At 37.4% G+C, this 18,062-nt stretch overlaps 1 protein-coding gene across 2 annotated transcripts in view; it reads left to right on the forward strand.

The window, feature by feature from the left end:
• The first annotated feature begins 4,818 nt into the window (after positions 1-4,818).
• The window catches only part of Acss3 (acyl-CoA synthetase short chain family member 3), a 169,600-nt gene continuing 156,356 nt past the window's right edge, over positions 4,819-18,062 (forward strand). For both annotated transcript variants that reach the window (XM_008852196.3, XM_029555689.1), the window contains exon 1: positions 4,819-5,225. In XM_008852196.3, coding sequence (XP_008850418.1) covers positions 4,918-5,225 — 308 coding nt within the window. In that variant the 5' untranslated portion in view covers positions 4,819-4,917. The remainder of the gene's footprint in view (positions 5,226-18,062) is intronic.

Below are 18,062 nucleotides of genomic sequence, written 5' to 3' on the forward strand. Positions count from 1 at the left end.
TTCTCTTGTTTGTCAGTTCTAACCATCATTCTGAAACTCCAGAGGAACCCAGGCTCCAAATCCCAAGATATTCCAGGTACTAAAAGGGAACCCATTTCCTCTCTACAAGCAGCTGAATCCAGCTTCCTCCCTGCTCTTTTTAAAGACATGTTACAGGAGACCCATTTTCTTTCAGTGCCTCATTTGGCTTCTTATCCTCTCCAGTTCTTTCTCCTTGTTGAGCTTTTCCCACCCAGGCTGCTCTTTTTTTAAACCTCTTTTTTTTGTAAAAATTATTTATTTAATAACCACATGACTAGAAGAAGCATTTCATTACAGCACTAACATATTTAATAACAATTTCCAGAGCAAAGGTGCATCTCTTTCAAAATTGGCTCTAAATCTTTAGGTTCACAGTTGAATTAATACAGTTATACAGTATTGAACTCAGTATAAACCCTATAGGACATAAAATTGAATGAGGTTTTAACCTTTAAAAAAGATCTCCCTTTCATTCTAAAGTATACTGTTTCATACAGAAAAACTCATTTTTAATGCTGCTAACACTTTGATGTTTATACATGGATCTCTAATCTCTATGTATCTGATTATTACCAGTCACAGTCAGTTGCTTTCTGAGATCCTTGGCACCTGAGCATGGATATAAAATCATCAGGTTGATTTCAATGGCAATGTTTTTCACCTCTACTAATTAATATGAAACAAATTTTTATGCTTCTTCCTCAAATATAACTCATTTTTTATTTGTTGAACTTTTGTGTATATTTTGTACAGAACATCCCAAATAATCTTATTTATCTATATACCCACATCCCAAATGGCACCCTCCCATAGCCTCTCCCATCCCCCGCACTGGAGCCCATATTCCCTGCAATCCCTGTTGCTGACCACTGTGTTGTCAGCGCCAGCCTTTCCCCAATGTGTGTCCATCCACTGAGTCTAGTCGGCCTATCTGGAGGTCCTTGTTTTAGGAAGGTCAGCTGTTCCTCATCTAGCAGCAATCAATTGTCAATATTCCTTCAGATAAGATTGGAATCTGCTGTCCATTTTCCCAGTTCTATGCTTGGTTACTGTCTGGGAGTCTCTTGGGCCACCCTGGCCAACAACTCAAAGGAAGGTATCTCCTATCTGGCATTGTTTCTTGTTATGTAGCATTTAGCTATACACATGGACTCTTAAAGAATTATATTGATGTCTTTAATCTTTGGTTATACTTTCCTTTTGGGTGTTTAAGACCATACAGTTGGCTCAGATAAACAAATTTATTTTTACTTTTAGGGTCATTTGAGGAGCTGTTCCTCGGGGGTCATATGGGTTTGGGAGGGGCCCCTGGCTCCTTTCTTTTAGTTCCATCTATGTGAAGATGTCAAAGGTCCTGCCTGATCGTGGATGGCTTAACTTGGAAACATGGAGGAAATGTTTCCTCTGTGTTAACCTTCATCTTTGTAGACTGGACACTGGTTCAAGTCCATTTGGTGAGGTCTCCATGGCCTCCTTGATCAAGAGGACAGGTGACTCACAGCACTTAAATGATATTTTGAGAGATGCTCATAGTCTCCTGGAACTTAGTCGACCTAGGAGGGCAAGGAACCAAAACTGTCCTTTATGTACCTCTGACCAAATTAGTGCACACCTCAAAGTATGGCTGTTAAACATCCAAGGAGGTCAGTTCCACCAGTCGGGTAGTTTTAAATACCGTGTGCTATGTAGATAAAGCTTGGGCAAGACCAAACGTTCTCAGATAAACCTTGCCTAGGCCTATATTGTAGTCCTTGAGCTAGTTGTATGTATAATTTGTCAGTAGGCTGTTGGATTAATATGGTTCCCTCTTTTTTTTTTTTTTAAACTAGCTAGGTATTACTTATCTCTCACATTGTCTAACTCTTCCACCATGGTTTCCCAATTTAAAGTGTTCCCATTTTTCCCATTGCTCCCTTAACAATATCCTTCTCCTATGGTCCCACCTCTCTTGAGCTCCTTCTTTCCCTTTATCCCCAAGGTTCCTTGTATAACCCTCATTTTTATCTATATCTCCCGTATTAACACCTGTTTCCTACTGTTCTTCTCTTTCTGATTCTTTCTTTTCCTTTACCTCCCTAGTTCCTTTTCATTATCCTGGTTCCTGTAGTTATGTCTGGATACATACTCATAAGGATTTGGTGCTAGGATCCCCATATGAGGGAGAACATATGCCTTTTGTTTTTCTGAGTCTGTTACTTCACTTAACATAACAGTTTCTAGTTCGATCCATTTACCTGCAAATTTCATGATTTCATCTTTCTTTACTGATGAGTAAAATTCATTATCCACTTGTCAGTTGTGGGACACTTAGGTTGCTTCCATCTCTTAGCTATTGTGAAAAGAGCAGCAACGAACATGGATGTACAAGTGTCTCTGCAGTAGGATGAGTTTTTTGGGTATATGTCAAGGAGCGGTACAAAAAAAGGATCGTCTAACCAAAAGCACTTTTTAATTTTCTTTAGTTTTGGTTATCAAAGAATGAGAATAGGTATGGGTGTTTAATTGACATTTTATTAAAAGTATAAAAATATATTTAAGGGTTGGAGTGATGGCTCTGTGATTAAGAACACTGACTGCTCTTTCAGAAGACCCAGGTTTGAATCCAGCAACCACATAGCAGCTAACAACTGTCCTTAACTCCAGTTCCAGAAGATCTGATGCCCTCTTCTGTCCTCCCTGGGCACTGTATGACATTGGTGCACACAAACATGCATGAATAACATTCATACACATAAAATAAAATCAAACAAATAAAAATAAACTAATATATTTTTATTTTTGAGAAGATAATCTACCTGACATGAAAACTGTGATCTTTTGAGTCTAATTCCCAGATTGATTTATGTCTGGCACTGAGATAAGGTGCAGTTTGTATAAAAGTATGGCATGTTCGGACTGCAGTGTGGATCGTCCTTTACTTCTCCCTGCTAGGGTGAAGGTGACCAGTGTTGTGACTTGTCTGAAGTTAAGGTATCCTGGCAATTCAGCTCTGAGCATTATCAAGATTTGTGTCTGATTCCTCTGCTTGGTATCCGTGTGCCCTGAAACAATTTCACTGCTCTCAGTCTCTAAGCTCATTTGGTAAACATGGAATGATAGTTCCTACTTACACTATTTCAAGAATCACAGAACCTCAAGGTTTCAAAAGTGCTGAGCATCTATTATATAGTGCATATATGAGGACCAATAGCCCTCTAGTTCCGGCCTTCATTTTCCTGCCAACATACCACCTCATACATAGTGTAGGCACCCACAAACTGGTTACACAAGTGGAATATAGTGATTCATGCAACTGCCAGAGAAAAGCCCCCATTAAAGGAAAAAGCAGGCAAAGCGGTTATATGGCCTTGGCTTTAAGTGATGACAAACAATACCCTGCCACCAGATAGCACTTGATCTAAGAACTTTGGGAAAAATTAAATACATTGTAGGCATCTGGGAAAGTGTAATATCATGCTTCTTGGTTGAGAGAATAGCTGAGGTAGTTATTTAAAGACTTTTTTTTTTCCATTTTGCAGTAGATTTATGCCTGTTGTGTTTAGCCTGTATCTCCACATCATTTTCTTCTTGCAGAATCATCTGTTTACAGCTTCTTAATTTATTATTCTTTCCAGGGTCTAGGGCATTCCACCTTTTCGCACCCAAGACTTGGGAATACATTATCTTTACATTTAAAACTGCAAATATTGTCACACCAAGACAGAATGTGTTTGGCATGATATTAAAGCAAAAGATTGTCTATGAATTTCATTAAAGGGTGGAACACTGCAGAGCTTGAAGAATGTTAAATCTGGACAGGAATTCACACCACCTCTGTGCAAATTTTCTCAGCTTCCTTCTTTCTTTGAATTCCTTCCATCTTTTGTTAGCACTTCCCTTTGAGTTGTTTTAGAAAAGCTTCATGAGATATGACACACATATTGCACAATTCACCCACTGGACCAGTACAACAAAGTGGCTTCTGTTTTTTTCACGGAATTAAGCAACGATCACCACAATTTATTTTCAAACATTTTTATCACCCCAGAAGAAATCTCATAACCGTGTCTTCTCATAAAAGAGTCAGAAAAACTCCAAAAGGGGCAAAGCAGAAGGGAAAAATTCAAGTTCTTTGTGCCGGTGCCCCTAAATCCTATGGGGAGTCCACAAAGATGTCTCCCCATCCCAGCCAGGCTACCTTCCCCAGGGGCTTGTCAATCACTCCTGAAGGACTTCCCAAACAGTCTGAGTAACCTCCTCCCCCTTCCCTCCACCCCTCCTCCTCCTCCTCCTCCTCCTCTCAGCTGTCAGGAAATCCTGGATCCACTGTTGCCCTGGAGCCACTTGTGTTTTAAGTAACCAGGGACTGAGTTGAATTTTAAGCAAAGAAATAGATGAATAAACGAAAACAGTATTCCAGGGGCCCCGCTGCGATATGCAGAGATGCAGGATTCCTCTGTGGGACAGAGGCAATGCCTTCTGCACCACTGATTCCTCCAGGGATAAGGTACACAATTTGCTTGAGAATTAAGAACAAGTTCGGAGCTTTGGCCTTGCTCTAGGAGCCATTCTGTGTAAGTCGAGAGGACCTTTTGCGGTTTGAAAGTGACTGTACTAGGTTGAAAACGCGTGTCAAAGTTGCATCATGCTGTCACATAAGGCAACTCCTGCAAAAACTCGTGCGTGCCCCTTTCCCAGTGTTCCGCTCCTGTGTGTTGCTTTCCTGGTGGCTCCAGGTCGGCTTTTCCCGGTAACTTCAGTTTGACTTCCAAACTTCTGGGCTCCACACTCTCCTCAGAATTTGTCCCCGCCTCCGATTCCCAAAGGGCACTGACAGTCGCTGCACTCCAGTTGAGAGGGATTGGGGGCACTGAGACCGGAGGCAGCTGAGCCTAGGACTGGAGGCAGAGCCAGAGGATGAAGCCATCCTGGCTACAATGTCGCAAAGTCACCGGCGCTGGGTCACTTGGGGCTCCCATACCCGGATCCCCTTCAGCGAGAGCAGCTGGTGCAATCCGAAGGGCTTTGGTGGCCCCAGGTGCTCGGGGCGTAGGGGGCCTGGGCTGCAGGGCGCTGACCACCGGCGGCAGTGGCGAGTACAAGACCCACTTCGCGGCCTCTGTAACTGACCCAGAGAACTTCTGGGGTAAAGCTGCTGAGCAGATCAGCTGGTACAAGCCCTGGACCAAAACACTAGAGAACAGATACCCGCCTTCTACTAGTTGGTGAGTGACAAGAGCTAGTTCCAATGCCTCCTAACTTCTTGGATGTCAAGGGTTGGAAGTTTCTGGGACCAGTAATCGAGTTCTACCAGAAAAGAATCAAAATTTCGGATATTTTCAGCATTACCGCTGTTGGTCGATTTCATTCCCATAGCTGTCTGACATTCTCCCTTTGAAGTACTTGGTTATCTATGTGGTGCTAGTTCCCCATATACTAGAGATTTATTTGCGTGGCTCTGACACTGGAGATGCTGAGAGGTCTAAAACAAAGGCTTTCCTGCAGGGACAGTACCTACTGGTAGAGGAGACACCACCGTAAACAAACCAGACCTTGTAATACACTAGGGAATTATGGACCTGTGAACTGTGGGGAGGCAGAGAGTTCAGGAAAGACTTCAATAAAATCATAACTGAGCAGGATTTGGAAGGACAAGACTTTATATTCTCAAAGCTGAAATAAATGCTGTTATTTGAGTCCAAGGAGGCAGAAAACAGCTTGAGGTGACTGGCACTACATTTGCAAATAATTTTGCTGGCTAGAAAGACTGGAGAAAAAGTGAATGAGCCTGGGACAAGGGTAGGAAGAGGCTTATATATGGTGCTAAGTAGATCTATCTATCTATCTATCTATCTATCTATCTATCTATCTATCTATCTATCATCTATCATCTCTCTATCATCCATCTATCTATCATCTATCATCTATCTATCTATCATTCAACTATCTATCTATCAATCATCTATCAATCATCTGTATGACAGTGGGGAGGAGTGCCCAGAGGGCAGATAGAGGCCAGGTGATATTAGGGGTCCTGCTAGGAAGAAAGCTTTCTTCTTAGAGTTGCAATTATAAATCCTTATAAACATTTTTATATTATAATAGGATGCATGTAGAATAGCTGCCACCCTTGTTTGGTTTTTGAAAGGCCCATAAACTGTGAGAAACTCTGGGTGCCTAACCCTTTAAAGTGTGGTTGTTCACATTTGCTAGTTAATAGGGAAGGATGGTGTCTCTAAAAATTTGAAAAAAAAATAACTTCACTGGTCAAGTTACTTTCCTCCTCAGAGTGGGGAATTGGGGATGAAATTGGAAGGGGTCTGCTCTGTGTCCTTATCAGGCCTGGTCCCCTCATGCTCTGTGTCCTAATCACACTTAGTCCCCTTGTGGTTCTTTTGTTTTTCTCATTTTGTCCTTTGGAAATGTTTACATGGTGTTCCTTTCAAATGTGAGTACCTTGCCCTTCCAGTTCAGTTTATTTTTCCAGTGGTATTTGATTGATCCACTTTTATTTGCTAACAGTGAAGTATATGACAGTGAGTGAAATACAGTGTTTGCTATCTGGGGCATACTCCCTGAGTTTGAATTCTGCTTTCGTAGTTACTGAATTACAGTTGAGTTACATAACCTCTCTCTACTTAATTTTTCTTAAGATTGGATTATTAGTTTGCATACTAACTGATTAAGAAATAAAGACCATATCTTGTATGGAATAGATGCTATAATCTTTTTATATTTTATTATTTTTATTTTACGTGTCTGAGTGTATTGTCTGCAGATATGTAAGTGCATTTGTGTCATGCAATGCCTTAAGAGGTCATAAGAGGGTGTTGGATCCCCTGGAACTGGAGTTATGGGTGGTTGTTAACTGCCATATGAGTGCTGGGAACCAAACCCAGGTCCTCAGAGCCGGTGCTCTTAACTGCTGAACCATCTCTTCAGTCACCTATAACTGTTATTAGAGGAAAAACTATCCTTACATTTTCATACTACAATCACCTCAGGCCACAATAGAGAATAGAGATTATTGCCTCACTTCATTCTGCAGGCTCAGTGTTCATGTTTGCCTTAATACTGGACTCATCGATTTTATGTGGCCATCCCTTCCACAAAAGTGATGTGCCATGTGGTGGCACAAGTCTTTAATCCCAGTGCTTGGGAGGGTGGGGGAATGGCTTAAGGGTAAAGGTGCTTAAAGGTACTTGCTTCTAAGCCCGATGACTTAAGTTCAAGACCCCAGACTCATATAGTAGGAGAGAACTAATTCCAAAAGTTGTCCTCTGACATCTATACACATGCTGTAAAACACACACACACACACACACACACACACACAAAAAAAAAAAAAAAAAAAAAAAAAAAAACAAAAAAAAAAAAAAAAAAAACACTGAAATTTTTTTTTTTCAAAGAAGCCACTGGGAAACTCTTTGTGAAAACTAAAGATGATGAACCCTGAGTCTTGGGCAATAGCAATGTGGGAAAAGAGAGCTTAGAGCACTTCCAGGGGCTAGTATGCATCCGGAAGGTCACAAGAAAGGACAGAGAAGGACGAAATTTGTGTGTGCAACACAATAACAATTAGGATTCAAGATCTTGGGGCTGGAGAGATGGCTCAGCAGTTAAGAACACTAACTGTTCTTGCAGAAGACCCAGGTTCAAATCCCAGCACCCACATGGCAGCTAATAACTGTCCTTAACTCCTGTTCCAAGGAATACAACAGCCTCTTTTGTCTTCTATGGCCATTGCATGACATGGGTGCACTTACCAACATGCAGGCAATACATGCATACACATAAAATAAAAATAATAAATAAAATAGTTTAAAAAATGATTCAAGATTTCATTTTTAATGACTTGATTACTTTTACTTCTCTAAACTCTAGTGTCTTGCCTACATTTTTAAAAGTTGTGAACATAAAATCTTGTTATTTTGGTCTTTTTGGGACAGGGTCTCCCTGTAGCCCCACCTGGCCTTTAACTTGCTATGTAGACTGGGCTGACCTTGATTTCATAGAGTTGACCTCTGCCTTTCAAGTGCTGGGATTGAAGGTGTGTACCACCACTCCAGGCCATAAAATATTGTTTTAATAAAAACTTTGCAAAAGGGTATTTGTATTTAAATTTTTTTGAATATGTTGTGGATCACTGACATTTGATAATATTACATCTGAATTATTCATCTTTGTACTCTACATTTCTTACCTGTTCCCTGGCATCCCAGAAGATCAAAGTGAATAATAAAAATTTTAACCTAAATTAGTTCAGCAGTGTGATTCAGATTTTTGGTTGGCATAGCAGAGTTGTGAAGGGAAGAAGGAACAGGACACCAATCTTAAATATTTATTTAGTAAGTGGTGTCAGTTTGAACATATTGCAGTATTGGGTATGACTGTATTGCAGTATTGGGTATTGGCTAATTTTCAACAAACTCAAGGAAAAGTAAATGTCTTTTCCTCCCCCTATACATCTCTATGGCATAGGGCAGAGACAGTATGGGTGTAAAGATAATATGCAAATAGCAGAATTCATAAGCTGGAGAACTTTTACTATGTATTTGACATAGTAAGTGGGTATAAGCATGAATTGATGTGAAAGGATTTCAACTTAATCCTTAAGCAAAACAATGAGAAGCTGCTGTAGAGAATTGCACTCTTCCAGTTGGCACTGGTGTGCATGTGGCACAATCTCTGATTCCCACTGGCTTCCTATAAGCAAGCTGAGGTCTCTTACATTGTAAGTTCATCTTTTAGTTTTATTGAACATAAACTCCCTTCAAAATATATAGACTTATATCAAAACCCTAATACATATACACAATAGCTTTCACAATAGCCTAAAGTCTCCAATATCACACATGCACAGTAGTTTAAACACGGAATATAAATCTTATGATGACATGTAGAAGAAACTGCAATGTGTTAATGACTCTGAAACATGTCTTTAGTACTGCAGTATGAGATATTTGAGCAGAGCCCCATTATACGGAAGTGCTTTAAGCTTATGAAGAACCAGCTCCCCTCACAGCTTAGTAATGTCTTCCTATTGTTGGCACCTGGTTTCTGGGTAGTAGTCTCTATATGAGACACTTTCATTGGAGAATTGCACTTCAAAGTGAAGCAAGTAGAGATCTTCATGATTTTTTTTTAAACCTGGAAGTTCTGGCTATTTTTTCCTGTTGAAATATTCTCTGGCCTATTCTGAAATTGAAACCAAACTGCCGCTGTCTGAAAGATTAGGCAATTTAGTTTTCCATTGCACATTGTGATTGGCTTTTTGGGTCATTAATATATTCCTTTCTCATAAATATCACAATGTAATTTTAGCTTTTTCTTATTTAAACAACATTCAATATAAGATTCTCAGAATTTGGGGACTGATGAGATGACTCAGTGAGTCAAGGCAGCTGACACCATTCTGGACAATCTGAGTTTGATTCCTAGGACCATTTGAGGTAGGAGAGAATAAATTCCTGAAAGTTGTCTTCTGACCTCCACAGGTATACCTTAATATGCTAACCCCTGAAATAGATGAATAAATATGTAATAAAAGTTTGAATGAATATTCTCAGAATTTAAATCAGATTAAATATGCCTCGATTACTATATGCTGAAAAGAAAGACTCTAAATTCAGATTATTAGAAAATGATGTAACTTAGTTAACCTTTCTGTAATGGAAATATTGTTGTTATAAAAGATGGAAGATCATGCCAGGCATGGTGGTACATGCTTTTGATACCAGCACTTGGGAGGCAGAGGCAGGGGAATCTCTGTGAGTTTGAATTTTGCCTGGTCTACATAGTGAGTTCCAGGCCAGCTGGGGCTACAGGGAGACCCTGCCTCAAATAATAAATAAATAAATAAATATTAAAAAACTTAAAAATGGAAGATTTCAATTTCCTACTGGCTCTCAGTTTATAATTGTTCAATTCTGCTAAGTTTCAAAGTGGATCATATAAATTAAAGGATACCAATCCAATCACTCACATATTGTATATATCCTATAGAAAATGGTGAAAAGAGTTAGTGAAGGAATTAATGATAAAGCAGGAGGGAACAGATAAGAAATACATCATTACAAACTGTACTGTCTAGGACTATTCCTGACATGTAGCTCTGAGGGTGACTATTAACTAAAGGGCAGAAGAGATATTTCCATGAGCTAATGTGCCCCAAGAAGGTTTTGATGGAAATAATAGCCTTTGGACTAGATCTTGAAATAGAACCCCGACAAGTGAGAAGGCATTTTTGTATGGAAAACAACATGGCAGATACATGGAACATCTGTGGAGGATTCACTAGTTGACCTTTAGAGGTATTTCTTAGAAAATAGTACTTGATTACAGAAGGTAGTTTCGTGATGGCTTCAGAAGGGCTGGTGTAGTTGAGCAAAGACATTTATACTGAGATCATAAGCAGCAGGTTATAATCAAAGGAGAAGTCTTCAGATGTCCTTCTATTGACCTGGGTGATGTTTTATTTACTTTGTGTGTGCTTAACATATTATTTAAGAATTTTATACATGTGTCTTCTACATTCTGATCACACTCATCCCTTCATCATTTCATATTCTCCTCCTTCCCTAAACAACCCCCACTCCAACCCCACCAAGTCCCATTCCACTTCCATGCCATTTGTTTTTAAGTTTGCTTTAGGGGCCCACTAATATTAACCAAGGCCACTCTCTTGGGTATGGGTGTGAGGCTATCCACTACAGCATTAGTAACTGCAGTGACTAAATCACTGAAAACAATTCCATCCTCTCCTCTAGCAGTCCTCAACTGCCCTAAGCTCCCACAGGTGGGCAGGGCCCCATGAGCCAATCCTTTCCTCATCTAGGACTGTTTTACAGGCTCATTCTTATAGAGAACCTAAAGTTTGGGCAGAGATATAAGAAAGAAACTGCAGACTGTTGTAATGGATGAGGCTTGTTCATGGAAGTATTAGAAGAAAGAGAAAGATATTTTAGTGTTAGAGTATAAAGAAGAGATGAAAATAGGGAAAGTCGATAGTGATCAAGGGCTCTAGAGATATTTTGAGGCTTTGGGATTGAAAGACATTAGCTATGACTCAGATATACTTGATGACTTTTAATAAGGTGATGCTCATGGAAAGATGAGGGTCAAGGGCAGAATAGGACACTGTTGAGTTACTTGGCAGCAGGCAGCAACATTCTAGGGATGTATCTGACAGTGACAAGAAGGGAAAATATAATAGCACATAAAAATACCTGAATCAAATAAAAGGTAGTTTCCTCCCCATCCATCTCTTTTCCTCTTCCCCTTTTAGAAGAAATATATGTTATGTTATAAGGCATGAGTGAAGAAGTCCATGAAGTAAGAATGAAGAGAATTTTGTTTGTCTTGAAACCTATTGCTTCATAGAACTCTGATTTTGCAAGCTGAACTTTTTATGGTTTGTTTTTGTTTGTTTGTTCTTTTTAGGTACTAGATGTTCATGGAAAAAACAGAAACACCTAAAAGATGAAATGCAAAGCTACTCTGCAGAGCATGGTGTTGGTTATACCCTATGATGATTTTAATGAGCTAGATTATCTGAATATTTTATTATGGTCTGAGAAGATAAGGAAATAACTGTAGAAGAGGACTTCTTGTGTTTTTTTTATTATCCCTTGCCCTAGTGCTGCAGAAATACCATGTGCTTTCTACATATAAGGGATTGTAGCCAGTATTTCTATGAGGCCAGAGAATTAGTTAGTAGTGGGCAGATCTGGCTTAGTAGTAATAACTGCAGTGTTCCTGGCTTAAAGCCCAGAATCTTCCTCAACAAATACTTAGGCAACTGTTGCAGAAGCCCAGGGCCAAATCTTGAATCATTTCACACTGACTTTGGACTGAGCAATTGTTCTAAATTAAAGGAAAAGAAAGAGACCTGAACTACATGTAATAGGTAACTCAAAATTGGATATGCTTTGCTATAATTGATGTTTTTAGGCAATAAAGAACCTCAATAGGGTTTAAGGATTATATGTTAGTCATATGTCACTGCAAGTTTCTTAAATTTGATGGTTCTATTGAGACTCTCTAGAGGAATATCCTTGTTTGTACCAATTAGGAACTAAATTATTCTGGACTCATTAGGCATCATGTCAGGAAGTCTTCAGAGTGAAGCATGTTATCTTGTGCTTGCAAATTTTCTGTTAGTTTGAAACAAAGCAAAGGAAATATGGAAAATAAAATATGAAGTTTACGCTGGGGAAAATGATTTAGTCTCCCATTTGAACTTCGGTTGCTTGCTAATTAAATGCTGAGCTTCATTAAAATATTTGAGAAACTCGGTAATTTATTGTAAATTTAAAATTTAAGGTTATTTGAAATTTTTCCTACTGTCATATTTTACTTTTCCGTAAGTTTCCTTGTGTTTATCATGTATACAATTTTATGATTTCTACACAGGTTGCTCTTCACTAAATTTGGTTAATATTAAAATTATTTCACATGGGTATCATTTTGTGACGGGATGCTTTATATCTACCCTCAGAATTTTTCAACAAAACAATATATTCAGATGTTTCAAAATCATTTTAAATCTACTTTGAAGTGAAAGTTTTATCTAAAAGTGATGTATGTGTCTCCTTTTGACAAATTCTAAATTAAATGGATTTATTCATAACATTGCTCACTGTACAGGTATACTTAAATTTTAAAATGATCTTTCTTTAGAGATATAAATATATTTTAAGAAGGCACATGGTCAGCATGAAAATTACCTCTTCAAAATTATGTCCCTCAAAATAACCTCATCAGGAATGACGGATTTTAAAAGATGGTCCTTATTTTGTATTCTGAAGGTCAGCAGCTTGGTGCTGTGCCATATCTAATTTTCTCAGCCTGTCATCCTGCTGAACCTTCAGGACAGAACAGAATGAACTACAGGAATGCTGCAATTACATAAGCAAGGATGGATTGCCTGGAAAATGGCACAATCAAGGAACAATGGAAATTCAATCATCTGTGACTGATCAACTCCCAGGTGTTGGGAGAAAATCCAAACTCTTAGTGCCTCCAGGAAGGCAACTTACTTTTCCTTTGTTCCTGCCCTGTATTGTTAGTTGAGAGAAAATAAAAAGTGCAGTGGTTGAAGTTACTTTCTTCTTTTCAATAAAAAGATATTTTTTAAATTCCACCTTGGTAAGCAATAAGCAGCCACTTCATGGAAAAGATCCTTGTTTTCCACGGTGGTGTGCCATTGAGAGAAGGTGTGGGAGGCTAATGAGTCTTTGCAATAAATATATATGAATGCAATAAACTCTCTAAATTACAGTGGTAGAAGTACATCTGAGAGTCAAATTCAAATGCTTTATCTAAATGATGTGAATAGAGAGCTTGTTATACTAAAAGTACTAATTATATTAGCTTTTCCCCATATTGTTGCTGAATGTGGTAAGGGACAGTACATAAAAAGAATTATAGTTTTTATGAAGGACAGGAAAAGTAAAGTTTAAGAACTGTAAGTGTGTGGACTGGAACAATAGCTCAGTGGTTAAGAGCATGTGCTGCTCTTGCAGAGGACCCAGGTTTGGTTCTAGGAACCCATATGGCCTGACATCCCTTTTCTAGCCTCCATGGGTAATTCATGCATGTGGTGCTCTTACATACACCCAGGCAAAACACTAATACATCTAAAAATACAAATCAAATAATTCTTTAAAGAGCTGTGGGCGTGGAAGAGTTTGTCTGACATATAAAAATATAGCTAGAAACAATGAAAGTTAAGTTAGAAAGGGGTAGAGTTTAATTTTATGACTTTTAGTTAAATAATTGAACTTTACTTATTTAAGATACTAATAGTAAAAAGTAGATTAAAAAAACAAATTCTATAGGTCTTTAACTTTATAAGCTACTTTTGGACAATAAACTTATTTTTAGGTTTTGATATTAAGATAATCACACTTCCTAAATATAATCTCTCAAGATGTCTCTCTTAAGTGGATGCATGAGTGAAATTAAAAAAAAAAACAACTAAGAATATTTTAAAAGAAAATTGATGATTGGATATAGAAGGAATTCTGAGTCTCTATTGTAGATCTCATCAATATAGACATTTGTAAAAATCTCCTAAGATAAAATAAGAAAACTTCTTATAGTTGAAGGGACAGAAAATCTGTACTATTGACCATTTCCAAGTAACTTTGGGTTAATGAATGCATGGGCACTGAGTACTAAGTCAACATTTCCACTAATGTCAATTTCTGTTTTCTCCATCCTCTTACTTGAGGCTCAACTGAGAGTTAAGTACTATTTTAACTCAGAATTGCCCAGATCTCTTCATTCAGTTAGGTCTAAATGAGGTTAGCCACTCATTCAAATGGAGATTTTTCACATACTTTGATTTTGGTGGATAGGACAATAAAAAAAATGAGGTTAAAACAAATTGATTTGTTACTTAGAATCTTGACACCAGTATTTCAAAATTACCTTTTCCCAAGTAATTAAGAAATGAGGAAAAGGAAAAACATACATGTGATGGACCTCAATAAAGTGTCCTTTACTCTCATCTGTTCTTTTGAGCTCACAGTGCATGAGTGTGTGTGTGTGTGTGTGTGTGTGTGTGTGTGTGTGTGTGTGTGTGATGGGGGATTGGGCTTCTCTGCACCAGCATGATTTTGTTTTATAAGTTTGAGTAATGCAATAAGTGGTGTATGGCTTATCACATTAGTGTGAAAAATTTAGTTGCTAGAACTTCAAGTCTTACTCCTGCATATTTGTAATGGTTATTGTGTGAGCACAAGTAGGACAGAAGCAATTTGGGTTACTGAGTCAAAATGCATAGAGTACATTGCTTTGGGGAATACACCCAGAACCACAGTGACATAGATTGTACAACAAATAGTTCTGCAAGATGCTGAGATTTTGTATTGTTACTATAATGTAACCAAGTTTATCTTTATTTGTTGAGGGGAAATAATTTATAAGACTATTGGCATGATTAAGTATTTTAATGAATCCGAATAATGTTACTCATATAATAAAATAGTCAACCTTCATTGTATTCATACATGAGCCAGGCATGATCCCATGTGCTTTAACTTGCTTAATATTATACAGCTATGTGATGAAGAACAATTTTTATTCTCTCATATCGATATAAAAATGGAGGTGCAGATATCTTTAGTAATCTGTCCAAATGTACAAAACTACTAAGTAAATAGAAGTTCTGGGATTTTAAATCAGACAGAATTTGACTTTTGTTTTAAATACACTATTTTGCTTCTGTAAAAATAATTTCAATTAATTCTATGATATTTCTTTGTATAACCATTCTCTAACTATAGAACAATACTAGTTTATTTTATAATAAAAATAATGATATAGGAAGAGATAATGTCTGGATTTGCATCTCAGGAATACTTGGTAAATGTCCATATTATTTGTGCACCTTGAAAAAATAAACTGTATTTTACTGTGCACAACATCCCCAAATGTGGGGGGAAGAGCATTAAACCAGCTGATCATTACTGTTTCCTGGACAGTAGCAAGCAGTATTAATCTTCTTATTAAAAATTCCCTGTAAGTTTCTGGCTTAAGGAAAATCCATAATGACCACATTATTCATTGTGTGCAGTATGCTTTAATGCTATTTTTATGAGAACATGTTGATACATAGCCTAATTAATTCATCTAATTATTGAATATTTGAAATTTTTTCTTTCTTTCAGGCACTCAATAAAATAGGGCTGGCTGTACGTTTGCAGTTATGAAAGTTGTTGGCTTTATTTGCTTTCAAATGCATTTATATAGTGGTCTTTTTAAAACTGTTTTTCATCTTGAACCTAGTTTTTGTCTGCATGGAGTAGAGGGAGAATGAAGGCAAGACAGACCTTAATAAACAGCACATTTGGTTAATTGCAGAGATAAATGTCTCAGGGATCTCATTGCAATCAAATCTCTTAGCCCACTCCTCTCTCTGGAACCCAGGGTTTTCATATGTTTTATGAATATTCTTCCCTCAGCTACATCCCCAGATACCTCATTTTCTCTTTGTAGTCAGGATAAGAACAAGTTGTTAATTTTGTCACTTTCCTAAGTTACCCAATAGAAATTGACACATCTTGATGAACAAATGTACAAATTTAACAAATTTATACTCTTCCTTTCAGTGCATTATGACTTAGTCAAAAATCAGAAGTGGGCTAATTAGTAGTCTGTAATAGACTGAGGAGGAAACCCTTCGGGAACTACTTTTCAACTTCTGACTGACACACTCCTTTCTTCAATACTGGTGTGTTAGCTCTCAACCATGACAATCATCACCATCATGATTACAACAACAAACAACAGCAAAAATACTAATTATTGAGCATGTTCTCTAATCAATCATTTGACTAAGCACTGTCCGTTTGAATCTTCCCAATGACTTCATTTATATCTGTCTTTCTATGTGTCTTCTACTCTTCTCTCTTCTTAGAGGCATATACATTTTCATAGTTTTTTTATTTTAAATTTATTTATAATTTTTGTATATGAGTGTTTACCCTACATGTGTGTAAATGCACCCATGTCATTCAGTGCCTGCAGAGGACAGAAGAGGACGTCAGATCCCTGGAACTGGAGTTATGGATGGTAGTTAGCTGCCATGTGGGTGCTGTGACTCGAACCCAGGTTTTCTCCAAGAAGAATCAGTGGTCTTTACCATGGACTTATCTCTCCAGGCCCACTTCATGGTTTTCTTACAGATGACTCATGTGTTTCATGATTTCACTTCCTTCTAGTGTGCCTCATGATTTTAACCTAAAATATTTAGTGTTATTTCCTAAAAAGCACATCAATTTTTATTTCCCTATAAACTAGCTAGGAAAAAAATGCTCAGATCTCTATTTTATCACTACATGTCTGCTATGTAAGCTTGTGTCCAATTGTTATTCTTCTCCTACCAGTAATTTAACACATCCCTTCCAGGTAATGGGGTATCAAGGTTCAGATCTAAGTCACAATTTTTACCAGTACTGTAGAAGGTGCACGGTCTTTTGTACTATCATTTGAATTGACCTTAAAATGTCTCATATGCATATTTACCTTCTTTATCCATCTCCCAAGTCTGAGTTCCTATGCAAATTACATACTGATATTACTTAAATATTCTGTCCACCCAGTCCTCAAATGACCTATGCATCCTCTCTCTAAAGGCATCTAAGGGTTAGAAGGTTGGCTTCTTCATGGATTTTAGATTTACTTTGAGTCACTTGGTTTACTCTGTTCAATATTAGCTGGCTGATTTTGAAGGTTTACTAGAGTATTCTATAACCAATATGTGTTTCTGTTCAACAAGACAAAAATGCATCTTCTGCAAACAGCAAAGCAACTCACTTGTATTATGCAGATTAAGAATGGAGAAGGAAGTAAAAAAGTTGTCTTTCTAATAAGAGAGATCACAAATTTCAGAGTTGGATTGATATCATGTTATTAGATCACCCTTATATATAAACCTACTAAACAACTGAAATTTATCTGGTGGATCACACTTCTAATGCTAGCACCAGAGAAGCTGAAGCAGGAGGACTGCGGCTTGTGAGACCACCCTCTCAAAAAAAAGAAATAATTATTATTATTTCCCATCAGAACTTGTTTGAAATTATGTTTTCTTGTTACTTATAGAAAAAAGCCTGTTTTAATTTTAAAAGTTGCATTGTAGATATGAAATTGATTTTGCTTTGTATTGTCCTAAAAGTATTGGCATCTAAGATCTTATGTCCCTGGCAAACATTTTGTTATTTTGCTTGGCTACTCAGAGATATTTCAAATTGAATTTGGAATTGTACACTTATTAGATATAATTTGAGCAGTGTTTAATCTCAGCTTATATATTTTCATTTTTTAAAAGTTGCATTGTAGATATGAAATTGATTTTGCTTTGTATTGTCCTAAAAGTATTGGCATCTAAGATCTTATGTCCCTGGCAAACATTTTGTTATTTTGCTTGGCTACTCAGAGATATTTCAAATTGAATTTGGAATTGTACACTTATTAGATATAATTTGAGCAGTGTTTAATCTCAGCTTATATATTTTCATTTTAGCTTATACTTTTAAATAAAATTATAAAAT

Source organism: Nannospalax galili, unplaced genomic scaffold (assembly GCF_000622305.1).
Source record: "Nannospalax galili isolate Female #2095 unplaced genomic scaffold, S.galili_v1.0 scaffold390, whole genome shotgun sequence".
NCBI lineage: Eukaryota > Metazoa > Chordata > Mammalia > Rodentia > Spalacidae > Nannospalax > Nannospalax galili.